This window comes from Amblyraja radiata, chromosome 3 (genome assembly GCF_010909765.2).
Source record: "Amblyraja radiata isolate CabotCenter1 chromosome 3, sAmbRad1.1.pri, whole genome shotgun sequence".
Lineage (NCBI taxonomy): Eukaryota > Metazoa > Chordata > Chondrichthyes > Rajiformes > Rajidae > Amblyraja > Amblyraja radiata.
In genome coordinates, this window is record NC_045958.1 from 42,257,215 (window position 1) to 42,279,671 (window position 22,457).

At 43.0% G+C, this 22,457-nt stretch overlaps 2 protein-coding genes across 9 annotated transcripts in view; one reads left to right on the top strand and one right to left on the bottom strand.

The window, feature by feature from the left end:
• Positions 1-4,259, top strand: part of LOC116970959 (aminopeptidase O (putative)) — a 205,734-nt gene extending 201,475 nt beyond the window's left edge. For all 5 annotated transcript variants that reach the window (XM_033017690.1, XM_033017697.1, XM_033017691.1 and 2 more), the window contains exon 17: positions 3,660-4,259. The gene's annotated coding sequence lies outside the window, so the exon portion shown is untranslated. The remainder of the gene's footprint in view (positions 1-3,659) is intronic.
• fancc (FA complementation group C) overlaps positions 3,970-22,457 on the bottom strand; it is a 140,237-nt gene continuing 121,749 nt past the window's right edge. For all 4 annotated transcript variants that reach the window (XM_033017700.1, XM_033017699.1, XM_033017698.1 and 1 more), the window contains 4 exons: positions 12,433-12,517; positions 7,840-8,011; positions 4,566-4,769; positions 3,970-4,466 (listed from right to left, as the gene is read on the bottom strand). In XM_033017700.1, coding sequence (XP_032873591.1) covers positions 4,302-4,466; positions 4,566-4,769; positions 7,840-8,011; positions 12,433-12,517 — 626 coding nt within the window. In that variant the 3' untranslated portion in view covers positions 3,970-4,301. The remainder of the gene's footprint in view (positions 4,467-4,565; positions 4,770-7,839; positions 8,012-12,432; positions 12,518-22,457) is intronic.

Consider the following 22,457-nt stretch of genomic DNA (forward strand, 5'->3'; position numbering starts at 1 on the left):
GTGATATAGAATCAGGAGATGTAGAGTCAGTACGGAAAGAACTAAGGAATTGTGTGGATAAAAATACCCTAATGGGAGTTATCTGCAGGCCCCCAAACAGTCGCCTGGATATAGTGTTCAAGTTGAGCCAAGTTAAAATTGGCATGTCTCAAAGGTAATGATACGGTTGTTATAGGAGATTTCAACATGCAGGTAGACCGGGAAAATCAGGTTGGTACAGACCCCAAGAAGGGGATTTTGTGGAATGCCTCCGTGATGGATTCTTAGAGCAGCTTGTGTTGGAGCCTACCAGGGAGAAGGCAATTCTGGATTTAGTGTTGTGTAATGAACCGGATTTGATAAGGGAACTCGAGGTAAAGGAGCCATTAGGAGGTAGTGACCATAATATGATAAGTTTTAATCTACAATTTGAGAGGGGGAAGGGAAAATCGGAAGTGACAGATGAACAAAGGGGACAATGGAGGCATGAGGGAGGAGCTGGCCAAAGTTGACTGGAAAGATACCCTAGCAGGGAAGACAGTGGAACAACAATGGCAGGTATTTCTGGGAATAATACAGAAGGTGCACGATCAGTTTATTCCAAAGAGGAAGAAAGATTCTAAGGGTGACCATGGCTGACAAGGGAAGTCAAGGACAGTATAAAAATAAACTAAAAGTATAACATAGCAAAGAATAGTGGGAAGCCAGAGGATTAGGAAACTTTTAAAGAACAACAGAAGATAACTTCCCTCCTTGCAGCCAAGATAATGAAAAGATGAGGTATGAAGGTAAGCTAGGTAAGAATATAAAGGTGGATAGTAAAAGCTTCTTTAGGTATGTGAAGAGGAAAAAAATAGTTAAGACCAAAGTTGGACCCTTGAAGTCAAAAACAGGTGAATTTATTATGGGGAATAAGGAAATGGCAGACAAGTTGAACAGGCACTTTGTTTGTGTTTTCCTTGGTGAAGACAGATGAATGAATGAATGAAAACTTTATTGTCATTCAGATATACACCTAGACAGTGCAGCTTGAACAAAATTTCGTTGCATTTGACTCTCCAAATCAGGTAAATAGTAAAAGTAAAAGTGCTAGGTGCGTCCATAAAAATGCCTCATGTGCATGGTTCTGTAAAATAAATATATATAAAAAGTTTTTTAAAAGTGTCGATATTTAAAAAGTTCTAGCCTCGGTTTTGTTGAATGTTCAGTAATCTTATGGCCTGGGGGATGAAGCTGTTGCAGAACCTGGTTGTCCCGCTCTTCATGCTGCGGTACCTCCTCCCAGAGTTAAGCAGTATAAACAGTCCAAATTGTGGGTGTGTGGGGGCTCTGGTAATTCCCTTAGCTCTAATCAGACGGCGCTTGTACCCCATGTCCATGATGGAAGGAAGAGAAGTCCCAATGATTTTTTCCGCTGTCCTCACCACTCTCTGAAGGCACTTCCAGTCCGCAGCTGTACAGCTGCCGCACCACGTAGAGATGCAGCTGGTCATGACCGACTCAATTGTGCTTCTGTAGAAAGTGGCGAGGATGGGAGGGTGGAGGTGTAAACTTCTCAACCTGCGGAGGAAGTACAAACGCTGCTGTGCCCGCTTTGCCAGAGATGTAATGTTTGTGGACCAGTTTAAGGTGTCCGTTATATGCACCCCCAGGAACTTGATCCTTTTCACCTGCTCCACTGCTGAGTTGTTGATGCAAAGTGGAGTGTGACTGGGCTGAATTTTCCTTCTGAAATCGACGACAATCTCCTTGGTTTTGTTCACATTTAGATCCAATCTCCCAGATGTACTCGTAGCCAGAGGACCTAGGGTGACAGAGGAACTGAAGGAAATTCACATTAGGCAGGAAATGGTGTTGGGTTGACTGATGGGACTGAAGGCTGATACATCCCCAGGGCCTAATGGTCTGCATCCCAGGGTACTTAAGGAAGTGGCTCTAGAAATCGTGGAAGCATTGGTGATCATTTTTCAACGTTCTATAGATTCAGGATCAGTTCCTGTGGATAGGAGGGTAGCTAATGTTACCCCATTTTTTAAGAAAGGCGGGAGAGAAAAAACTGGGAATTATAGACCAGTTAGCCTGACATCGGTGGTGGAGAAGATGCTGGAGTCAATTATAAAAGATGAAATAACGGCACATTTAGATGGCCGTAACAGGATTGGTCCGCGTCAGCATTGATTTACGAAGGGGAAATCATGCTTGACTAATCTTCTGGAGAGCCGGTGGATGTACCTGGACTTTCAGAAAGCCTTTGATAATGTCCCACATAGGAGATTAGTGGGCAAATTAGAGCACATGGTATTGGGGGTAGGGTACTGACATGGATAGAAAATTGGTTGGCAGACAGGAAACAAAAAGTAGGGATTAACGGGTCCCTTTCAGAATGGCAGGCAGTGACTAGTGGGGTATCGCAAGTCTCGGTGCTGGGACCACAGCTATTTACAATATACATTAATGATTAAAATGAAGGAATTAAAAGTAACATTAGCAAATTTGCAGATTACACAAAACTGGCAGTGTGAACTGTGAGGAGGATGCAGAGTGACTTGGACAAGTTGGGTGAGTGGGCAGATGCAGTTTAATGTGGATAAATGTGAGGTTATCCATTTTGGTGGCAAAAACAGGAAGGCAGATTATTATTTGAAAGGTGTCAATTTGGGAAAAGCGGAAGTACAACGAGATCTACTTGTTCATTAGTCACTGAAAGTAAGAATGCAGGTACAGCAGGCAGTGAAGAAAGCTAATGGCATGTTGACCATCATAACGAGAGGATTTGAGTATAGGAATAAAGAGTTGTACAGGGCCCTGGTGAGACCACTTCTGCAGTTGTACAGGGCCCTGGTGAGACCACACCTGGAGTATTGTGTGCAGTTTTGGTCTCCCAATTTGAGGAAGGACATTCTTGATATTGAGGGAGCGCAGCGTAGGTTCACAAAGTTAATTCCCGGGATGGCGGGACTGTCATATGTTGAGAGAGTGGAGCGACTAGGCTTGTATACACTGGAATTTAGAAGAATGATTGGGGATCTTATTGAAACATAGAAGATTATTGAGGGACTGGACACGCTAGAGGTAAGACACATGGTCCCAATGATAACCAGGGGCCACACTTTAATAAAGGGTAAGTCATTTAGATCGGAGATGAGGAAAAGCTTTTTCACCCAGAGAGTTGTGAATCTGTTGAATTCTCTGCCTCAGAAGGCAGTGGAGGCCAATTCCTTGGATGCTTTCAAGAGAGTTATGTATTCTTAAGGATAGAGATATGGGGAGAAGGCGAGAACGGGGTACTGTTTGTGGATGATCAGTCATGGTCACAGTGAATGGTGGTGCTGGCTCAAAGGGCCGAATAACCTACTCCTGTACCTATTGTCAATTGCAATGAATGTCCTGCTATGCTGCACGATTCTTGCACAAGTACCTACAATTTCTTGCCAATTTCTATTGTTTCCACCTCAGATTTGTATTTGGCTCATGGCATTTCAACATCTTTAGTGCCACTAATTTTCTAATGTTTTCTTGATTATGGTAACATGAGCTCCATGCCTTGATTCATTATTAGTTACCTGGAATGTTTGGTATGATGCTTTCTTTTGTACAGATGAATGGGTAAGTTTGATATTTATATATTGTTACTACCTGTTCTCTTCTATTAACCTTTCAACATTCATTTTTGCAACTAGGTTAACGCTGGATAATTTGAAACTGCGGAGGAGCAAGAGTAGGCGGCGTTAGAAGAATATTTTTGCCACTTATTACACCGCCTCTGGTAATTGTTAGTAGAAAAGTGCACACTTGTGTCAAAGTTCAGAATTATAGTCGTATTTCACAACATATGGGAGGCTTGCGTTCAGGAAATTGTTAATTTCCAAAAATTGGAAAGTGCCTGTTGCTGACAAAATGAAGACAGCCTGGCTAATGCTGGAATGAGAAATGTTAGTGTTCAGTCCCTTTTACTGTTACAAGGTAAAAATGTCAGGCACTGTAAGTGAGCAATATAAACAACTCCAGTTTATTCAAGGCAGACAGTAGGAATGTGAAAGCAGCATAGACTTCTAATAGATGTTTTTACAACCTGCATCTGACATTAATTTAGCTATAAGTTGCTTCAGACCAATTTTGCTGACAGGTCCACTGGGGTTCAGAATTGCACTTGCCAAGATTATTTATAGCCAGGTTTGTTTTATTTTAATGTTTATTATGGATAACATCTTTCAGACTTTATTACAAGCCAATCTATTAGTACAAATGTTTGAACATCTGCAATAAAATGGTTGAAGGAATCAGACTGACTAAATAATTGTTCTTTGATGCAGGGCATCACTTCATTGTACTGTTACATTGGTTTCCAGAAGCAGATGTTGCAGAAGTTCAACGGTGACTTGCACCATTCTGTCTTCCGCTCGCCTGCATTTTGTGTTCTTTAATCTATGAGCAGTGCTAACCAACAGTTGAGATACTCCATCCAAGCTGTCTCCACCCGAGGTGAACTGCAACAGTAAATAGCAAAAATCACCAATGGTTTTATTTAAACTTTCCTATTCCCCCCCCCCCCAAATCCTCTTTTTCCTGCTCCCTTTTGCACTCACCAGTTGGAAAGACTGCTTTGCTATTCTGTTTCCTCCTTCTGTAAACAATATAAAACTCACAAGTAGCTGACTGGTGAGATCTTTCAGGTGACCTCTTTTTGCAAATACTGTGTTAGTGAATAAAGCAGTTTGCACATCTTCTGGCTTCAAGTTTGCCATGGTGCTGAGAATTTTCAGTTGACTGTACACACATTTCACCTCCTCCTGAATATTTACAGAAAGGTTAGCAAAATCAGACAAACAAAGGCTGCTAAATAATGCAGTTACTTCAAGCATGAATTATAACAGTGAATGTCAAAAGTTAATCATTTTGGTCTGTCTTGAGGTTGTGAAAAGCAAACATCCTTTATAAAAAACATCATGGAGTCACACACATGTACCACCAATACAGACTATGTTCCCAATGATTCTAAATCTGGTACAGCATAGGGCACTGTGCCAGATCTTGTCTTTTCATCATGAAAGGAGGGGAGGAAGTCCCTTAACAGATGTGCACAGCATTTATATTGTGGGAAAGTGCACAAAACTCCTGCAGCAAACAGCTTAATAGTAAAGATGAAGCAAACTATTGCCAGTGGTAGTAGCAAGAGGCAGCATTAAATATTTACTTTGAAAGACTGATCTTTTGCCAGTCAAGCTGGTATTAACTGATTATCCGAGAGTAAAAATGCAAACAATTCAATGGTGGGTCTTTGTCCCAAACATTATGGAGGCCACTGTAAGAGATTGAGGCACAAAAACTAAAGGTAGTCAGTATAAAATAATAATCATTGAGAGAAGTTAAGGAGAAAGCGGAAAACTAGATCACAGTAAAGGAAAAATAATTGTACTAAGGCAAGATGATTAATACAGATGTGGATTGTTAGGGATGAATAGCTCAGGAACAGGCCCTTTGGTCAATCTACTATGTCTGTGCCGAACACAATACCAGGTTAAATTAATACATGTTACCTATACATGATCCATATCCATCCATTCCCTTCATATTCATATCTAAAAGCCACTATCTTATCAGCTTCCTCACCCACAAATCTCTGTAAAAGAACTTGTCCCACACATTTCCTTCGAACTTTCTCCCTCTGATCTTGTAACTATTTCAATATGATCCTGGAAAAAAAGATTCAGATGGTCTACACATTCTATGTTTCTCAATTTTATAAACTTTCAGGTCTCCCCTCAGTCACTAAAGAAAACAATCCAACTTTGTCCAATCTCTCTTGATAGCATATACCCTATAATCCAGACAGCATCCTAGTAAACCTCTTCTGAATATCTGCAAAGTCTCCACAGCCTTCTTGCAATGGGCGACCAGAACTTCACATAATACTCCAAATGCAGCCTAACCAAAGTTTTATAAAGTTGCAACATGGGTTCGTGCCTCTTGTATTCAATTTTTTACCATTTTATCCACTCATGTTACCATTTTTAAGGAGCTATGGACTTATACCCCAAGATCCTTCTGTACACCAATGCTGATAAGAGTCCTACCATTAACTATATTCCCCCCACATTTAACCTTCCAAAGTCACACTTGCCCAGATTGAACTACATCTGCCACTTTTCTACCCATATCTGTGACTGATTTATGGCCTGTTTATCCTTTGACAGCCTTCTTCACTGACCACAACTCCACCACTTTTTGTGTTGTTTAGAGACTTAATAACCAAATCACTTACATTTGTATTCAAGTAATTTAGATCTATCACAAACAACAGAGGTCCCACTGATTGTGTGGCGGCGCGACTCACCTGTTGCAGCGGCCCCTACAGCCTGTCTGTCTTTTTTTATTTTTTGTCTAGTTAAATGTAGTGTTGGTGTTTTTTTAATACTAGTTTTAAATGTGTATATGTGGGGGGCAGGGGGGGGGAAGGGGAAACCGTTTAAAATCTCTTCCCTGTCCGGGAGACCCGACCTTTTCCCTGCCGGGTCTCCGTTGTCGTTGGGGCCTAGCACCGTGGAGCGGCCTCCAACCTGAACGACCCGGGGGCTTGGGAGACTGCGGAGCTGCGGACTACTCACCATCGTGGGGCTGGCCGGCCTCGGAGCGTGGGGAGCGGTGGTGACTCGCTGCTGCGACTCGACTCCTGGGGTTCGGAGGCTCCAGCAACGCAGCCGCAGGTCTGGTGGACTGGGACATCGGGAGTTCGCGGGTCCGGGGGGAGAGACCGCTTCCCGGAGCTCCCGCAACGCGACTTCTCCAGCCCGTGTCGCGGGGTTGGAACGACCTGGAGCGTGGTCGTACATCGCCCAGCACGGCTTCATGGCCGTGGGACATTCCAGTGCCCGCCGGGGGCTCCAACTTTGTGACATTTAGACCGGGAGCGGGGCCGTAAATCGCCCGGCACGGCCTAAAATGGCCGAGGGACTTATCATCGCCCACCTGGAGCTTGGACATCGGGAGAGACATGGAGAACAGGGGAGAGAAAAGACTTTGCCTTCCATCACAGTGGGTCCACTGTGATGGATGTTTGTGTGAATTAAATTGTGTGTATGTCTAGGAAATTGTCTTTGTTTGTATGGCTGTGGAAACAGAATTTCGTTTGAGCCTCACTGAGGCTCAAATGACAATAAATTGTATTGTATTGATCCCTATGGAACACCACTACTCACAAACCTTCAGCCAGAATAACATCCATCCACCACAATTCGGTCTTCTGTTGGTATGCCAATTCTGAATCAAAACTATCAAATCACCTACATCCTGTACATCTCAATCTTCTGGAAAAGCCTTTCATATAGACAACATCCACTGCCCTAGCCTCATCAATCACTTTTGTCACTTCCTCAAAGAATCAACTTTGTAAGACACGATCAACCCCGCTCAAAGTAATGCTGACTGTTCATTCTGTCCACAGGCCCATCTTTTCAAATCCCTCTACATCCTTACTTCATCTTGCTCCTGAATTTGTTCCAGTCTTATTGTCGATTTTTTAACCTTCCACTTCTTTCACATTACAGGCTAAGAGCCTTCAATGTTAATACCACTTTATCAAAGGATTTTTGCAGATCAATACAATACGTTACAATTTAACGTTTGGTCAGGCAGGATCTTTTCTTCAGCAGGCTATCTTGAAAATTATGGTTAGAAACAAGTAACATTGAAAGAAAGGAAAGATGATAAAACTAATAACGTTAGGTATGTTGTTGATGCAAGTGCTACCATATAACCAATTATAGGATTTGCACTTAATCTTCTAGGCCTCTGGGATGGTACAAGGATACTTTAAAAAGTAATTTAAAAAAATCAAATGCATTAAACTTGATAGAAACCTACCATTAATTGTTTCTCTTGTTGGTTTTCCATTAGTGGCTTATGGTAGAATATGAAAAGCCAAAGGAGAACTTCGTGGGGATCATCAGCTATCATCAACTGCTGTAAGGCAATATTCAACCAGTCTCCAAAGTGAACCAGTAAAAACCAGTTCTCAAAGAAATTTGCGGTGGTTCTGCAAAAAAAAAAGCTTAAAGTTGGTATGAAAGTAAATTAAATAATCAATTTATTAGTCTTTATTATGGTGTTTTCCAATCAATAAACTAAATATTGGATTTCTTAATTTCTCCCCCATTCCTTTAAGTATTCCTTGTCCAACTTTCATTAGTATTCCTGCAAATATTACATGTGCTGAACAGCTGTGCTCATCTGGTGTTGTTGTAGTCATCACTTCGGAATCTTGCAGGTCACAACATTGTAGCGTGTGTGCAGAGGTATTTGTCCAGAACAGTTTGAAGAAGACATTTGTTGAATGTTATTTCCACCAGAACCACTTGTGAAACTGTAAATCTGCATACCTAGTAAATCAAGGTAGATGAAGACAGTGATATACTGAGTGAACTTCAACAGGAAAAATAATATGACTGGAAAGGCATTACTTTCCCGGTCGTCTTCGAAATATTATGCAAGTTTTCTCATGCACCTAATAAATTAAATGGTTCACAGTTGGACTCAAAAGTGACATTACTAGAATGGAGCATCAGTGCAGGCATTTTTTGCTGAAGTATGTGGCGTGCGGCTTAACTTTGTGATTTAGAAGCAAGTTTGATACTGACCTTCACAGTCAGAGAATCAAGGATGGGGTGGTCTCGTGTATTAAGGTGAATAAAAAGCCAATTTGCAAACCATATTATAAATGGTACATGATGGGACAAGCAGAAAAGCCTCTATTGTCTTCTGAAATAAGGACAGGAGGTTCTCAATGCTCCTCTTCCACTTTGAGTCATCATGGGTCAGGGATTTTAAGGAATCATCAATATTTCGAAATAGGCTTTAAGAACATCTTTAAATATCATCTTCTGTTATCTGATAATTGCTTCCTATTACAGACACTCCCCAAATTTATGTAACGGTTATGTTCTCATAGACCCGTGCAAAATTCAGATGTTATGCAAATTGGAAAAGAAAGTGCGACTGCGCACGTAAATTTACTATTCGATATGGAATCCACGTGGGAGCTCGGACGCAAAGACTATGTGGGAGAATTAATCCATGTAAACCACTGGAATGGTGGTTCTGCGAGGTATTCCAGGGGGAGAGAAGGTGGGGAGTGGGGTAGGAAAGAAACGCCACATTCAACAGGAGGCAAGGGCTGAGTTCTCAACTAGCAGCATTAGGGAGAGCAGGGTTCATGACCGATTCCCACTGTCAGTAACACATCTGTAATGATCCCTTAGGAAGCGGAATTCACCAACTATGGAGCAACTGGCGCTAATCCCCACCCAGCTATGTTCTGCATCTCAGTGCTGAGCGACTACATTGCTAATGCCGACCCACGTTAAACCAACTCTCACAGATTGCTTTGGTGGCACACTCTGTACTGAGACTTGTAGCAATAAGATCATCTTAACTATTTCATTGCTGGAGGAGCACTGTGTAGGGCTGAGTTAGCAAAAAGCAGCACCAGGGAAAGCAGGGTTCATGACCGATTCCCACTGTCAGTAACACATCTGTAATGATCCCTTTTTGAATTGATTCCATTGGTGGTCTAGTTCCAGATAAGGCATTCTGAGCACTAAAGAAGCTACCAGTGTAGCTACATCGCAATATACTTCCATCACCATGTGTATAAGGTCATAAGTGATAGGAGTAGAATTCGGCCCATCAAATCTACTCCGCCATTCAATCATGGCAGATCTATCTCTCCCTCCTAACACCACTCTCCTGCCTTCTCCCCATAACCTCTGACACCCGTACTAATCAAAAATCTATCTGTCTTTGCCATAAAAATATCCACTGACTTGGCCTCTACAGCCTTCTGTGGCAAATAATTCAACAGATTCATCGCCCTCTGACTAAATAAATTTCTCCTCATCTCCTTCCTAAAAGAACGTCCTTTAATTCTAAGGCTATGACCTCTAATCCTAGTCTCTCCCACCAGTGGAAACATCCTCTCCACATCCATTCTATCCAAGCCTTTCACTATTCTGTGTGTTTCAATGAGGTCCCCTCTCATTCTTTTGAACTCCAGCGAGTACAGGCCCAGTGCCGACAAACACTCCTTATTCTACTTATTCCTGGGATCATTCTTGTTAACTTCCTCTGGACCCACTCCAGAGCCAGCACATCCTTCCTCAGATATGGTGTATCCTGAAATCACTTATTCATGGCTAGACTGTAGAACTTAGTATTACCCAACATCTCCAAGCATATTTAGTAAATCATCTATTTGAGATTAAAAAATGCCAAATTTAAAAGCTGCATTTGGGAAGAAATGTTTCAAACTCCTCCAGCCAACTTATAGGATCAATTATACACAGGAAGGCTGATGTTGTGAAGTATATCTCCCTACCGTTCATATTAAATAGGTGACTATATATTGGTTAAAAAATACATAAGACTAGAACTGACAACAGCTTTGCAGCCAGGTGCATTTGTATCAACCCTTATGCTGCTTGGTTGAACTAAATGCAATTTTTTTCCGACTGCCACTTTGGAAACCTGACTAAGTCTAAAATTCACAGTATAAATAAAACATATTAGGTGTTGGATTAATACATTTGAAATGCAAATAAATCTGAATAAATTGATATAACGGATTAGATCTTAATCAATATTCACCAACAATAGAGACAGTTAAAAAACTGGATAGCAAATCTGAAATATACATTCCCCAATCTTGGATGTTGATGTCAGGGGGATTTACGCTTAATTTGAGCATTAGAGTTAAGAATTAGAGTTTGGAAAGCAGTATGTAAAGAAGATAATGTAGGAAAGAACTGCAGATGCTGGTTTAAATTGAAGGTAGACACAAAATGCTGGAGTAACTCAGCCGTGTCTCTGGCGAGAAGGAATGGGTAACTTTTTGGGTCAAGACAGATTGTGTAAATGGTCTTTTTGCTTTCTACTTGGGACATATATGTGCTGTGTCTGGAATTCACTGGTGTTTGCCTTTCACCGGCATGAGTCAGTTTGAGTATCATACTTGTGACTGTGACAAAGACCTAGTGGGATGCTTTCTCAGTTTCAGCATCCAGGTTAGGAGGAGAGATTGAACAAGTTGGTTTTACCAATAGTAGTTTAAGCTTTGTAATACCATATACCTGTAGACACAGTACTTGAACTTAAAAAAACACTGGTAGGATGGATCTACACTCACTGGAGTTGGTCTCATGTAAATATAAGCTTCCAAGACAGTTGACAGGATTCTTCCTCTGGCTTGACAGTGTATAATTAGATGGGGGTAGTACTGTCATCTTAGAATAAGAGGATAGTTAATTAGGACCAAGCTGAGGAGAAATTTATTTGTTGAAATGGTTGTGAATGTTTAGAAATTTCTAGCCCAGAGGGCTGTAAATGATTGGTCATTAAATATATTCAGAGCTAAAATTAATAATTTTTGGACTAAAAGCGAAATACAATTCAAACACCAATATAGATTTGAGATTGCCATAATCTAACTGAATCACAAAGCACATTCAAGGGGCCAAATCATCTACTCCTTTTCCATTTCTTACATTCTGGTTGAAAAGGTCTAATTTAGACACCTTATAACTCGAGCTCTAAAGACTGCAGCTATAAAGAGTCTAATTCCTTTCAAGATGCAGTGGTTCATTCAGGACTCCATTAGCTGCAGGTTTGTATTGCAGCGCATAAATAATTGAAATATATCCCAAGCTAAAACTCCCTCGAGTTCTTTACCTGCCTTTCAATTTCACTTAGCTTCTGAGCATCTTAAGTACTTCACATAAACTAACCTGCCTCTATAATGCTTTGCAAGATAGTCATCCACATAAATATCTAGTTGGTAAATTTGATTTCTCGCCAAATCTACAGTGTGTTGACTTAATGTGTATCTCACTGAATTCTGTATTACCATTCTCTTACCATCTGAATAGAACACCTGAATGTTATGTCCGAGTTTTTAGAATCACTTTTTCAGTCATTGATGCTAATTATAACACGATGCATAATTAACTTAGTTGGCAGTCTGCACAAAACAGTGAAAAACATCTAATTAAAGTCCATATGTGCAGAGAGAAGTTGGGTAATTGCCTTGCACGCTGCGAGAACGTAACAGTTAATTGCTACTTGGCACCTTTGTAATAGTGTTGGGCTCTGACTGTTGACAAATGAATCTTTGCACAGAAAGGATCAAGTTCTGCGATGTGATACATTTCACTCTCATTTTCCAAGAAAGGGAGCACATTATACATTAAGATCTCAGATCACAGCCAGGGAGAGCTCACAACTCACAGGAGATGTGAATGATTAGAAAACTGGCTTGCGAAGGAAGTGTCTTGTTACTACACAAATAACTGCTAAAGCAGGACACATCCTAACCACAAACAAAAATCTCTTGTATTGATTGAAGGGATAGAAATAAAAACATTTGAAAACATTTTGAAAGGATTTATAGCTAATTTAAAAGCTCACCTTTTGACTTTTTCATCCTGTACAATCCTTTTCAGCATTTGAACAATAGTAATTAGGTGCCGGCACCAGGCCTCTGGTGGAACATCTGAATATTTTTTTTAGAAAGTAATTTTATATCACACAATATATGTGACTTTTATATAACATATAATGTACATAACATATATTAATTTTAAGTAACTGTAAAACTATATAATTGAACAATATTCTGGAAGACATTTTGAAGTGATGTTTCCAGGTGAGAAATTGCGAGGGAGTGTAGCGACCGAGGGTGTTCCCCCTCCCACGGTCGGGAGCTTTTGCATTTTTCAGCTTGAAATTGTGCAATCTGGTGCATACTGTAGGGAGTCTTTTAACTTACACTTAAATGCAACATTTATGCTTTAAATTAGATTAGGTATGAATAAGGTTAGGCTAAATTACATTCCTAATTACATTCCACAATAGAGCTAGGCTCTGATCAACAGGTGCAGCACGTGAATGACTATATTCATGTATGGAGATCAGTTTATATTCATGCTGTTATGCATATACATGGAGAAAAACACAGAGAAACAAAGCAAAAGTCAGACTTCCATCACTGTTCTGCACAAATAAATCAATCAACCTTACCCTTTGAATATAGAAACAAGACAAAAATAATGCCACATATTCAATCATATATGGTTCAATGAAATTAAGATATATATGTAAAAATATATATGGAAACAGGCCCTTCAGCCCACCAAGTCCACACCGACCAGCAATCTATCATACGCCAATTCCATCCATCACGCCAGGGACAATTTACAGAAGCCAATTAACCTACAAACTTGCGCTTCTTTCGGATATGGGAGAAACCGGAATATCCAGAGAAAACCCATGTGGTAGTAAGGCAGCAACTCTACCGCTGCCACCCCATTAAACTATTTTTTCTGTAATATATTTATTATGGTGTCACGTGAATAAAGATGAACACATGATTCTGATTTCTGCCCTTAGTTGGATAACACACGTCCAGTCATTGTGTTTTATGGCTGGTTTTCAACCTCTTCAGGCTGAAGGTCTCTACCCGAAACATCACCCATTCTTTCTCTCCAGAGATGCTGCCTGTCCTGCTGAGTTTTTCTAGTTTTTAATGTCTATCTTCAGTTTAAACCAGCATCTGCAATTCCTTCCTACACTATTTGTTAAGCAAAACATGTCCTATTCTCATAATATTATTCACCTCAACAAAGTTTTTTCTTCACCTCCGTTGCTGCAGAGAATACAATACCAGTTATCAAATCTCTCTTCAAAATGAAATTTTTTTTCCAGTCCTGCCAACATCATCATAAATTGCTCCTGGATCCTCTCCAGAGCAATTGCACCCTTTCTACAATGTGTCATAGTCTTACAGCATGGAAACAGGCCCTTCATCCCCACTTGTCCATGCAGATCAAGATGCCCCATCTAAACTAGTCCCATTTATCTGCATTTGGCCCATATCCCTTTAAACCTTGTGTGTGTATGAAAGTGTTAGTGTCAGTGTCAGTGTCAGTGAAGCGGCGACAACATCCGGAGTGAGCGGAGACTTGGCGATGACCGGGGAGCGTTTCCCTCTCTCCCCACACGGGAATGCAGGCCGGCCCAGGTGCTCCGTGTCCAGCTGGGGTCCAGGGGAGGTGAGGGTCAGTGACCCGGGGGTCAGGCATCGGAGTGGAGCCTTAGCCCGAGATTCATCCCCGCGGCTCCGGAGGTGGCACCGACGCCCCACTCACCCGGTCCACTCCTGGTTCTGGGCCGGGGTTAAAACTCCATGTGGTGTGGACAAAGCGGCCGCCCGACACAGAGCCGCCGGAGGTGAGGGTGGGAGGTGTGTGCCGTGCCTCGGGGGGTTGGTGCTGGGACCACCGCTGTGTCTCACCTATCACACCATCTGCATGGGAGAAACTGCGTGAGCAGTTTGTGAAATGCATGAGTCTCACGCTCAATGCGTGAGAGTTGGCAGTCCTGCTAATAATGCAAACATTTTATGCAAGTTCCAATTGTTTGGACAAAAATCACTTATTACTGCTTTATAACAATAAAGTTACTTTAAGACCATTTCAGAAATGATGGCAGTCAACAAACAATCAACTAACAAATTAAAGCAAACTAAAAAAAAATAACACGTTCCCTTTCCTGACTATACCTCATAAGTACTTTAACGCTGTTAACAGAGCAAAGGGATGTTAATCTCAAGAATCAAAATGGGGAAAGTGGGGGCAATTTTGCTTAAATGGTAATTCTAAGCCCATTCAGATCTGCATAGAGCCAGAGTTATACATCATGTACATGGCTGGCCCAATTTGTCCATAATGATCAAGTTGGCATTCTGCGTGCCCAGGGACTGGCTCCTGTTCCTAGATCAGCTCGCTCCCAGGGACTTGCTGCAGTTCTCAGGTCGGCTCACCTGCCCCGACCCTGCGAAAACGAATTGAAAAAAAAACACGTGGTTTTTCGGGTTACGGGCCGGATTCAGCCCGTGTGCCGTAGGTTGCCGAACCCTGTCCTAGATGTTTGGCCTCATTGTGGTCCCCCCCATGTTTTACAACCGATTCACCTGCTTAGTTCTATCTCCGGCTGCTTCATGTTGGCGGCGGCTGCACTTCCAACCAAGAAAGAAGAGAAGAGATGCGACGTCACTCACAGCCGCCAACTGACGCGCTTCCCCAGACCTCACAGATCGCTGTGATGTGGCGCAAAGAGACAAACTGTGCAGGGACTGAAGACAGCGTGAGAATTCTGTCATCAGCGTGAGAATTGACTGAAATGCGTGACTCTCATGCTCAAAGCGTGAGAGTTGGCAGCCCTGTCTAAGGCCAGGATGTGACAACAGACACACAGGGAGATACATACACAAAGGAAGACACACACACACAGGGAGACACACACACACACACACACACACACAGGGAGACACACACACAGGGAGACACACACACACACACACGGGGAGACACACACACAGGGAGACACACACACACACAGGGAGACGCACACACACACAGGGAGACACACACACACACAGGGAGACACACACACAGGGAGACACACACATACACACACACAGGGAGACACACACACATACAGGGAGGCACACACACACACACAACGAGACACATACAGGGAGACAGACACACACACACACACACACCTGTTCTACCCCCTCCATCCATCCTCTCCTTCCCTCCCTCCTCTCCCTCTCTTTCCTGCCCCCATCCCTCCCTCTCTCCTCCCCCCTTTCCTCCCCCTCCCTCTCTTTCCTCAACCTCCCTCTTTCTCCCTTTTCTCCTTCCCTTCCTTCATCCCCTTTCTACACTTCCTCCCCCTGTCTTTCTTTACCTCCATCCCTCCCTTTTTTTCTTTCTCTCTCTCTCTCTCTTTCTCCCCTCCCTCTCTTTCCCCGGCCACCCAATGGGGAGTCTGGCGGGCACGGTGTAGCGTGGATTGGCGGCGCCGGCACTGCCGTGTGAGTTGAAGGGCAGGAGGGAGGGAGGGAGCGAGGCTGCAGCGGCGTCCGGCAGCGCAGTGCTCGCAGCCGGCGTGCAGAGGTGCCGACACCCGGCGGCTGCTCATCCAACCAAGAGAGAAGGGACGCGACGTCACTCACAGCCGTCAACAGACGCGCTTCCCCAGACCGTGCAGATCACTGTCATGTGGCGCAAAGAGACAAACTGCAGCAAAGATCGTATAGCTCCGCTATAGGATCTTTGCTGTGCAGGGACTGAAGACAGCCTGAGAATTCTGTCATCAGCGTGAGAATTGGCTGAAATGCGTGACTCTCACGCTCAAAGCGTGAGAGTTGGCAGCCCTGTGTTTCTAAAAACGACACAAAGCGCTGGAATAACTCAGCATGTCAGGCAGCATCTCTGGAGAACATGGATAGGTGATGTTTCGGGTTTGACCTTTCTTCAGACTTCAAAGTCAGAAATGTAGGTTGCAGATTAGACAACAACTAGCAGATAATTTGCTATTTTAATCTAAACCACAAGACCATTATCAAACAAAACTTAATACAGCCATGGGATGAAGAATTAATATGAAAGGCTATCAAAATCTGGTTCAAGAATTTGGTTATAATGATTACAAGAACATTTAGAAATTGGAAGTGCAAGAAAGGAATTTCACAGGGAAAGGTTCACTTCAACTGTAAGCACCACCACCACTGGCCAAATGGTCACAACTGGGGAAGCACAGAAACAAAATCTAGAGGGTTGCAAAAGTGGCAGAGGTTTTTGCAATGAATACAACTACACCATCAAGCCTCAAATAAGTGAGATGCTAAGTTGTGTAATAGTGACATGCTAAAGAACCATGGAGGACAAGTAAGTAATGATTGAAGGTGAGGTTGCGTAAGCATAAGCAACTTTTCCATATATGCAAATATTAGACATAATATAACTTTCACCCAACCCCCAAATTCACTTGGACTATCTCTAACCTCTCTCCTCTTTCTCTATCTCCATTACAGGTCAGACTATACATTGGTCTATTACAAATCCACCGACTCCCACCCTGCCTCTTGCAAGAACACATTATCTTACTTAATTTCTCTGCCTATGCTGCATCTGCTCCCAAAATGAGGTTTTCCACTCTTGTACATCCGGGATGTCCTCTTCAGTTTGGTTTGGAGATACAGCATGGAAACAGGCCTGTCAGTCCACGCCGACCAGTGATCACCTGCACACTAGTTCTACCCTACACAATAGGGACAATTTACACAAACCTGTGTAGGAAAGAACTGCACATGCTGGTTTAACTCGAAGGTTCAGAGTCTGAAGAAGGGACTCGACCCGAAAAGTCACCCATTCCTTCTCTCCAGAGATGCTGCCTGTCCCGCGGAGTTACTCCAGCATTTTGTATCTAAACATGTTTGGAATGTAGGAGAAAACCAGAGCACTCGGAGAAAACCTACATTGTGACAGGGAGAACCTACAAATTCCATACAGTCAAGATTGAACCTGGGTCTCTGGTGCTGGAAGCAGCAACTCTGCTACTGTAGGTACACAAAAATGCTGGAGAAACTCAGCGGGTGCAGCAGCATCTATGGAGCAAAGGAAATAGGTAACGTTTCGGGCCGAATCCCTTCTTCAGACTGATAGGGGGTGGCGGGAAGGAAAAAGGAGGAGGAGCCCGAGGGCTGGGGGATGGGAGGAGACAGCCCGAGGAAGGGGAGGAGACAGCAAGGGCTAACAAAATTGGGAGAATTTGATGTTCATGTCCGCAGGATGCAGACTCCCCAAGCGAAATATGAGGTGCTGTTCCTCCAATTTCCGGTGTTGCTCACTCTGGCAATGGAGGAGACCCAGGACAGAGAGGTCGGATTGGGAATGGGAGGGGGAGTTGAAGTGCTGAGCCACCAGGTAGGTTCTTGCGGACCGAGCGGAGGTGTTCGGTGAAGCGATCGCCCAACCTCCGCTTAGTCTCACCGATGTAGATCAGCTGACATCTAGAGCAGCGGATGCAGTAGATGAGGTTGGAGGAGATACAGGTGAACCTCTGTCGCACCTACAACTCTGCTACTGTGCCGCTCGCATGTTGATTTGCTTTCTCAGTCTATAATGGAACTGACTATACTACAAGTTATCCGTCCTTAATTTTAGTTTTTCCTCACTTCTTTAGTGGATTATGATTTGATTAACTCATCTGACCTAATCCATCCCAACACAGATATTTCCTTTGTCCTTTTCCATTCCTCCCACCACTGTCTCTGCAACTTAAAATCACCTTTTTGATTTCTCTTTTCTGGCAGTTCAGACAAATAATCTCTGAACTGAAATATTAATGCTGTTTCTCTTTCCATAGGTGCTATCTGACCTGCTTAGTAATTCCAGAATATTCTGTATTACAATCCAAATTCATGAGATCGCTTTGAATTATTGGTTATATCAAGTGTTACACTGCCAATTTAGAAAATCACAGGATGTGATTTTGTGCAATTTTAATTGAGCTTTACTGGTATGAGTATGACTGGACAATTTATTCTTGCATAAATCTCATCCTTTTATTGTAAATTCTGGCACTTTTCATTCATTTTAATTGGTAATCTCAGCATTGTCAAAATTAGCTTTGAAATGCACGATGTGATGTTTACTACCACCGGTTCTCCCATGGAGTGATGCAAAGATAGGTGAAGGTAAGATCAAGAGCACCATTCAGAACATCCTCGAGAAGGAAGGTGAACATCCGGCAGTAGTTGTGCACGTCGGCACAAATGACATCGGGAAGAAGGTTCTGCAACGTGAGTTCAGAGAGTTAGGAAGAAGTCTGAAGAGCAGAACTTCTAGTTTGGTTATTTCTGGATTGCTTCCAGTACCTCGTGCTAGTGAGGACAGGAACATGGAGATAGGGGATCTGAATGTGTGGCTGAGGGTCTGGTGCAGGGAACAAGGATTGAGATGTATAGACCACTGAGATTTCTTCTGGAGTAGGGGTGACCTGTACAAAAGGGACGGGTTACACCTTAACTGGAGGGGGGCCAATGTTCTGGCAGGCAGGTTTGCTAGGGCTACATGTGTGGGTTTAAACTAAATAGTGGGGGGGAGGGATTGACAAATTGGGAGTATAAAGATGGAGTTGAAGGGGAAGTGAGTACAGGAAAAATTACAAAAGATTCCCAAATTAATGGGAAGGAAAGTTCGAGAAGGAGTAAGAGTAAGGTCAGGGCCAATTGCGAATGGTGCGAGAGAGGAGGTGAATACCGAGGTCAAAGTGTTGTATATGAATGCGCAAAGTATAAGAAATAAAGTGGACGAGCTTGAGGCTCAGTTAGAAATTGGCAAGTATGATGTTGTGGGAATTACAGAGACGTGGCTGCAAGAGGGCCAGGGCTGGGAACTGAATATTCAAGGGTATACGTCCTATCGAAAATACAGACAGGTGGACAGAGGGGGTGGGGTAACTCTGTTGGTGAAGAATGAAATTCAGTCCCTTGCAAGGGATGACATTGAAACTGGAGATGTGGAGTCAGTATGGATAGAACTAAGGAATTGTAAGGGTACAAAAATCCTAATGGGACGTATCTACAGGCCCCCAAACAGTAGCCTGGATATAGGGTGCAAGTTGAATCAGAAGTTAAAATTGGCGTGCAGTAAATAGACAATAGGTGCAGGAGTAGGCCATTCGGCCCTTCGAGCCATTCGGCCCTTCGATTCAATGTGATCATGGCTGATTATCCCCAATCAGTACCCTGTTCCTGGCTTCTCCCCATATCCTATATAAAGGTAATGCTACGGTTGTTACGGGAGATTTCAACACGCAGGTAGACTGGGAAAATCAGGTTGGTACTGGACCCCAAGAAGGAGTTTGTGGAGTGCCTCCATGATGGATTCTTGGAGCAGCTTGCACTGGAGCCTACCAGGGAGAAGGCAATTCTGGATTTAGTGTTATGTAATGAACCGCATTTGATTAATAACATTTGAGTTTAAGGAGCCATTAGGAGGTAGTGACCATAATATGGTCGTTTAATCTACAATTTGAGAGGGAGAAGGGTAAATCGGAGGTGTCAGTGTTACAGTTGAATAAAGGGGACTATGGAGCCATGAGGGAGGAGCTGGCCAAAGTTTACTGGAAAGATACCCTAGCAGGGATGACAGTGGAACAACAATGGCAGGTATTTCTGGGAATAATACAGAAGGTGCACGATCAGTTTATTCCAAAGAGGAAGAAAGATTCCAAGCGGAGTAAGGGGCGACCGCGGCTGACAAGGGAAGTCAGGGACAGTATAAAAATAAAAGAGAAGTACAACATAGCAAAGATGAGTGGGAAGCAAGAGGATTGGGTAATATTTAAAGAGCAACAGAAGATAAGTAAAAAGGCAATACAGGGAGAAAAGATGAGTTGCGAAGGTAAGCTAGCCAAGAATATAAAGGTGAATAGTAAAAGCTTCTTTAGGTATGTGAAGAGGAAAAAATTAGTTAAGACCAAAGTTGGACCCTTGAAGACTGAAAAAGGTGAATTTATTATGGGGAACAAGGAAATGGCAGATGAGTTGAACAAGTACTTTGGATCCGTCTTCACTAAGGAGGACACAAACAATCTTCCTGATGTACTAGTGGCCAGAGGATCTGGGGTGACAGAGGAACTGAAGGAAATCCACATTAGACAGGAAATTGTATTGGGTAGACTGATGGGACTGAAAGCTGATAAATCCCCAGGGCCTGATGGTCTGCATCCTAAGGAAGTGGCTCTAGAAATCGTGGACGCATTGGTGATAATTTTCCAATGTTCTATAGATTCAGGATCAGTTCCTGTGGATTGGAGGGTAGCTAATGTTATCCCACCTTTTAAGAAAGGCGGGAGAGAAAAAACAGGGAATTATAAACCAGTTAGCCTGACATCGGTGGTGGGGAAGATGCTGGAGGCAATTATAAAATATGAAATATCGACACGTTTGGATAGCAGTAACAGGATCGGTCTGAGTCAGCATGTATTTACGAAGGGGAAATCATGCTTGACTAATCTGGAATTTTTTGAGGATGTAACTAGGAAAATGGGCAAGGGAGAGCCAGTGGATGTAGTGTACCCAAACTTTCAGAAAGAATTTGACAAAGTCCCACATAGGAGATTAGTGGGCAAAATTAGGGCACGTGGTATTGGGGGTAGAGTTGCTGACATGGATAGAGAAGTGGTTGGCAGACAGGAAACAAAGTGTAGGGATTAACGGGTCCCTTTCAGAATGGCAGGCAGTGACTAGTGGGATACCGCAAGGCTCGGTGCTGGAACCACAGCTATTTACAAAATACATCGATGATTTAGATGAAGGAATTCAAAGTAATGTCAGCAAATTTGCAGATGACACAAAGCTGGTGGCAGTGTGAACTGTGAGGAGGATGCTTTGAGAATGTAGGGTGACTTGGACAGGCTGGGTGAGTGGGCAGATGAATGGTAGATGCAGTTTAATGTGGATAACTGTGAGGTTATCCACTTTGGTAGCAAAAACAGGAAGGCAGATTATTATCTAAATGGTATCGAGTTGGGAAAAGGGGAAGTACAACGGGATCTGGAGGTCCTTGCTCATCAGTCAATGAAACTAAGCATGCAGGTACAGCAGGCAGCGAAGAAAGCGAATGGCATGTTGGCCTTCATAACAAGAGGAGTAGAGTATAGGAGCAAAGAGGTCCTTCTGCAGTTGTACAGGGCCCTAGTGAGACCACACCTGGAGTATTGTGTGCAGTTTTGGTCCCTTAATTTGAGGAGGGACATTCTTGCTATTGAGGGAGTGCAGCGTAGGTTTACAAGGTTAATTCCCGGGATGGCAGGACTCATATGCTGAGAGAATGGAGTGGCTGTGCTTGTATACTCTGGAGTTTAGAAGGATGAGAGGGGATTTTATTGAAACATAAGATTATTAAGGGTTTGGACACCTAGAGGCAGGAAACATGTTCCCGATGTTGGAAGAGTCCAGAACCAGGGGCCACAGTTTAAGAATAAGGGGTAAGCCATTTAGAACTGAGACGAGGAAACACTTTTTCACACAGAGAGATGTGAGTCTCTGGAATTCTCTGCCTCAGAGGGTGGTGGAGGCCCGTTCTCCGGATACTTTCAAGAGAGAGCTAGATAGGGCTCTTAAAGGTAGCGGAGTCAGGAGATATGGGGAGAAGCAGGAACGGGGTACTGATTGGGGATGATCAGCCATGATCACATTGAATGGCGGTGTTGGCTCGAAGGGCCGAATGGCCTACTCCTGCACCTATTGGCTATTGTCTATTATCTATTGAATCGTTTCAATAACTGCTACAGGTCCCGAGCAGTAGCAATGTTCTTTGTATGAGGCAATGCAATAAGCAGTGCAAAAAGAAACAGAAGATGCCAGTAACAGCACCTATGGGGAGTGAAGGAAAAAGTTAATGTTTATGATAAAAGACTCTTCGTCAGGATTTGGAAAGAGAGAACAAAAAATGTGTTTCTTCTCTCCATTTCAGTTCTGAGAAAGTCTTTGTTCTAAAACATTATCTCTGTCCCACAGCTTTTTTCTACAAATAGTGGTGTAAGCATGCAATTTATACTATACTATGTTTTAC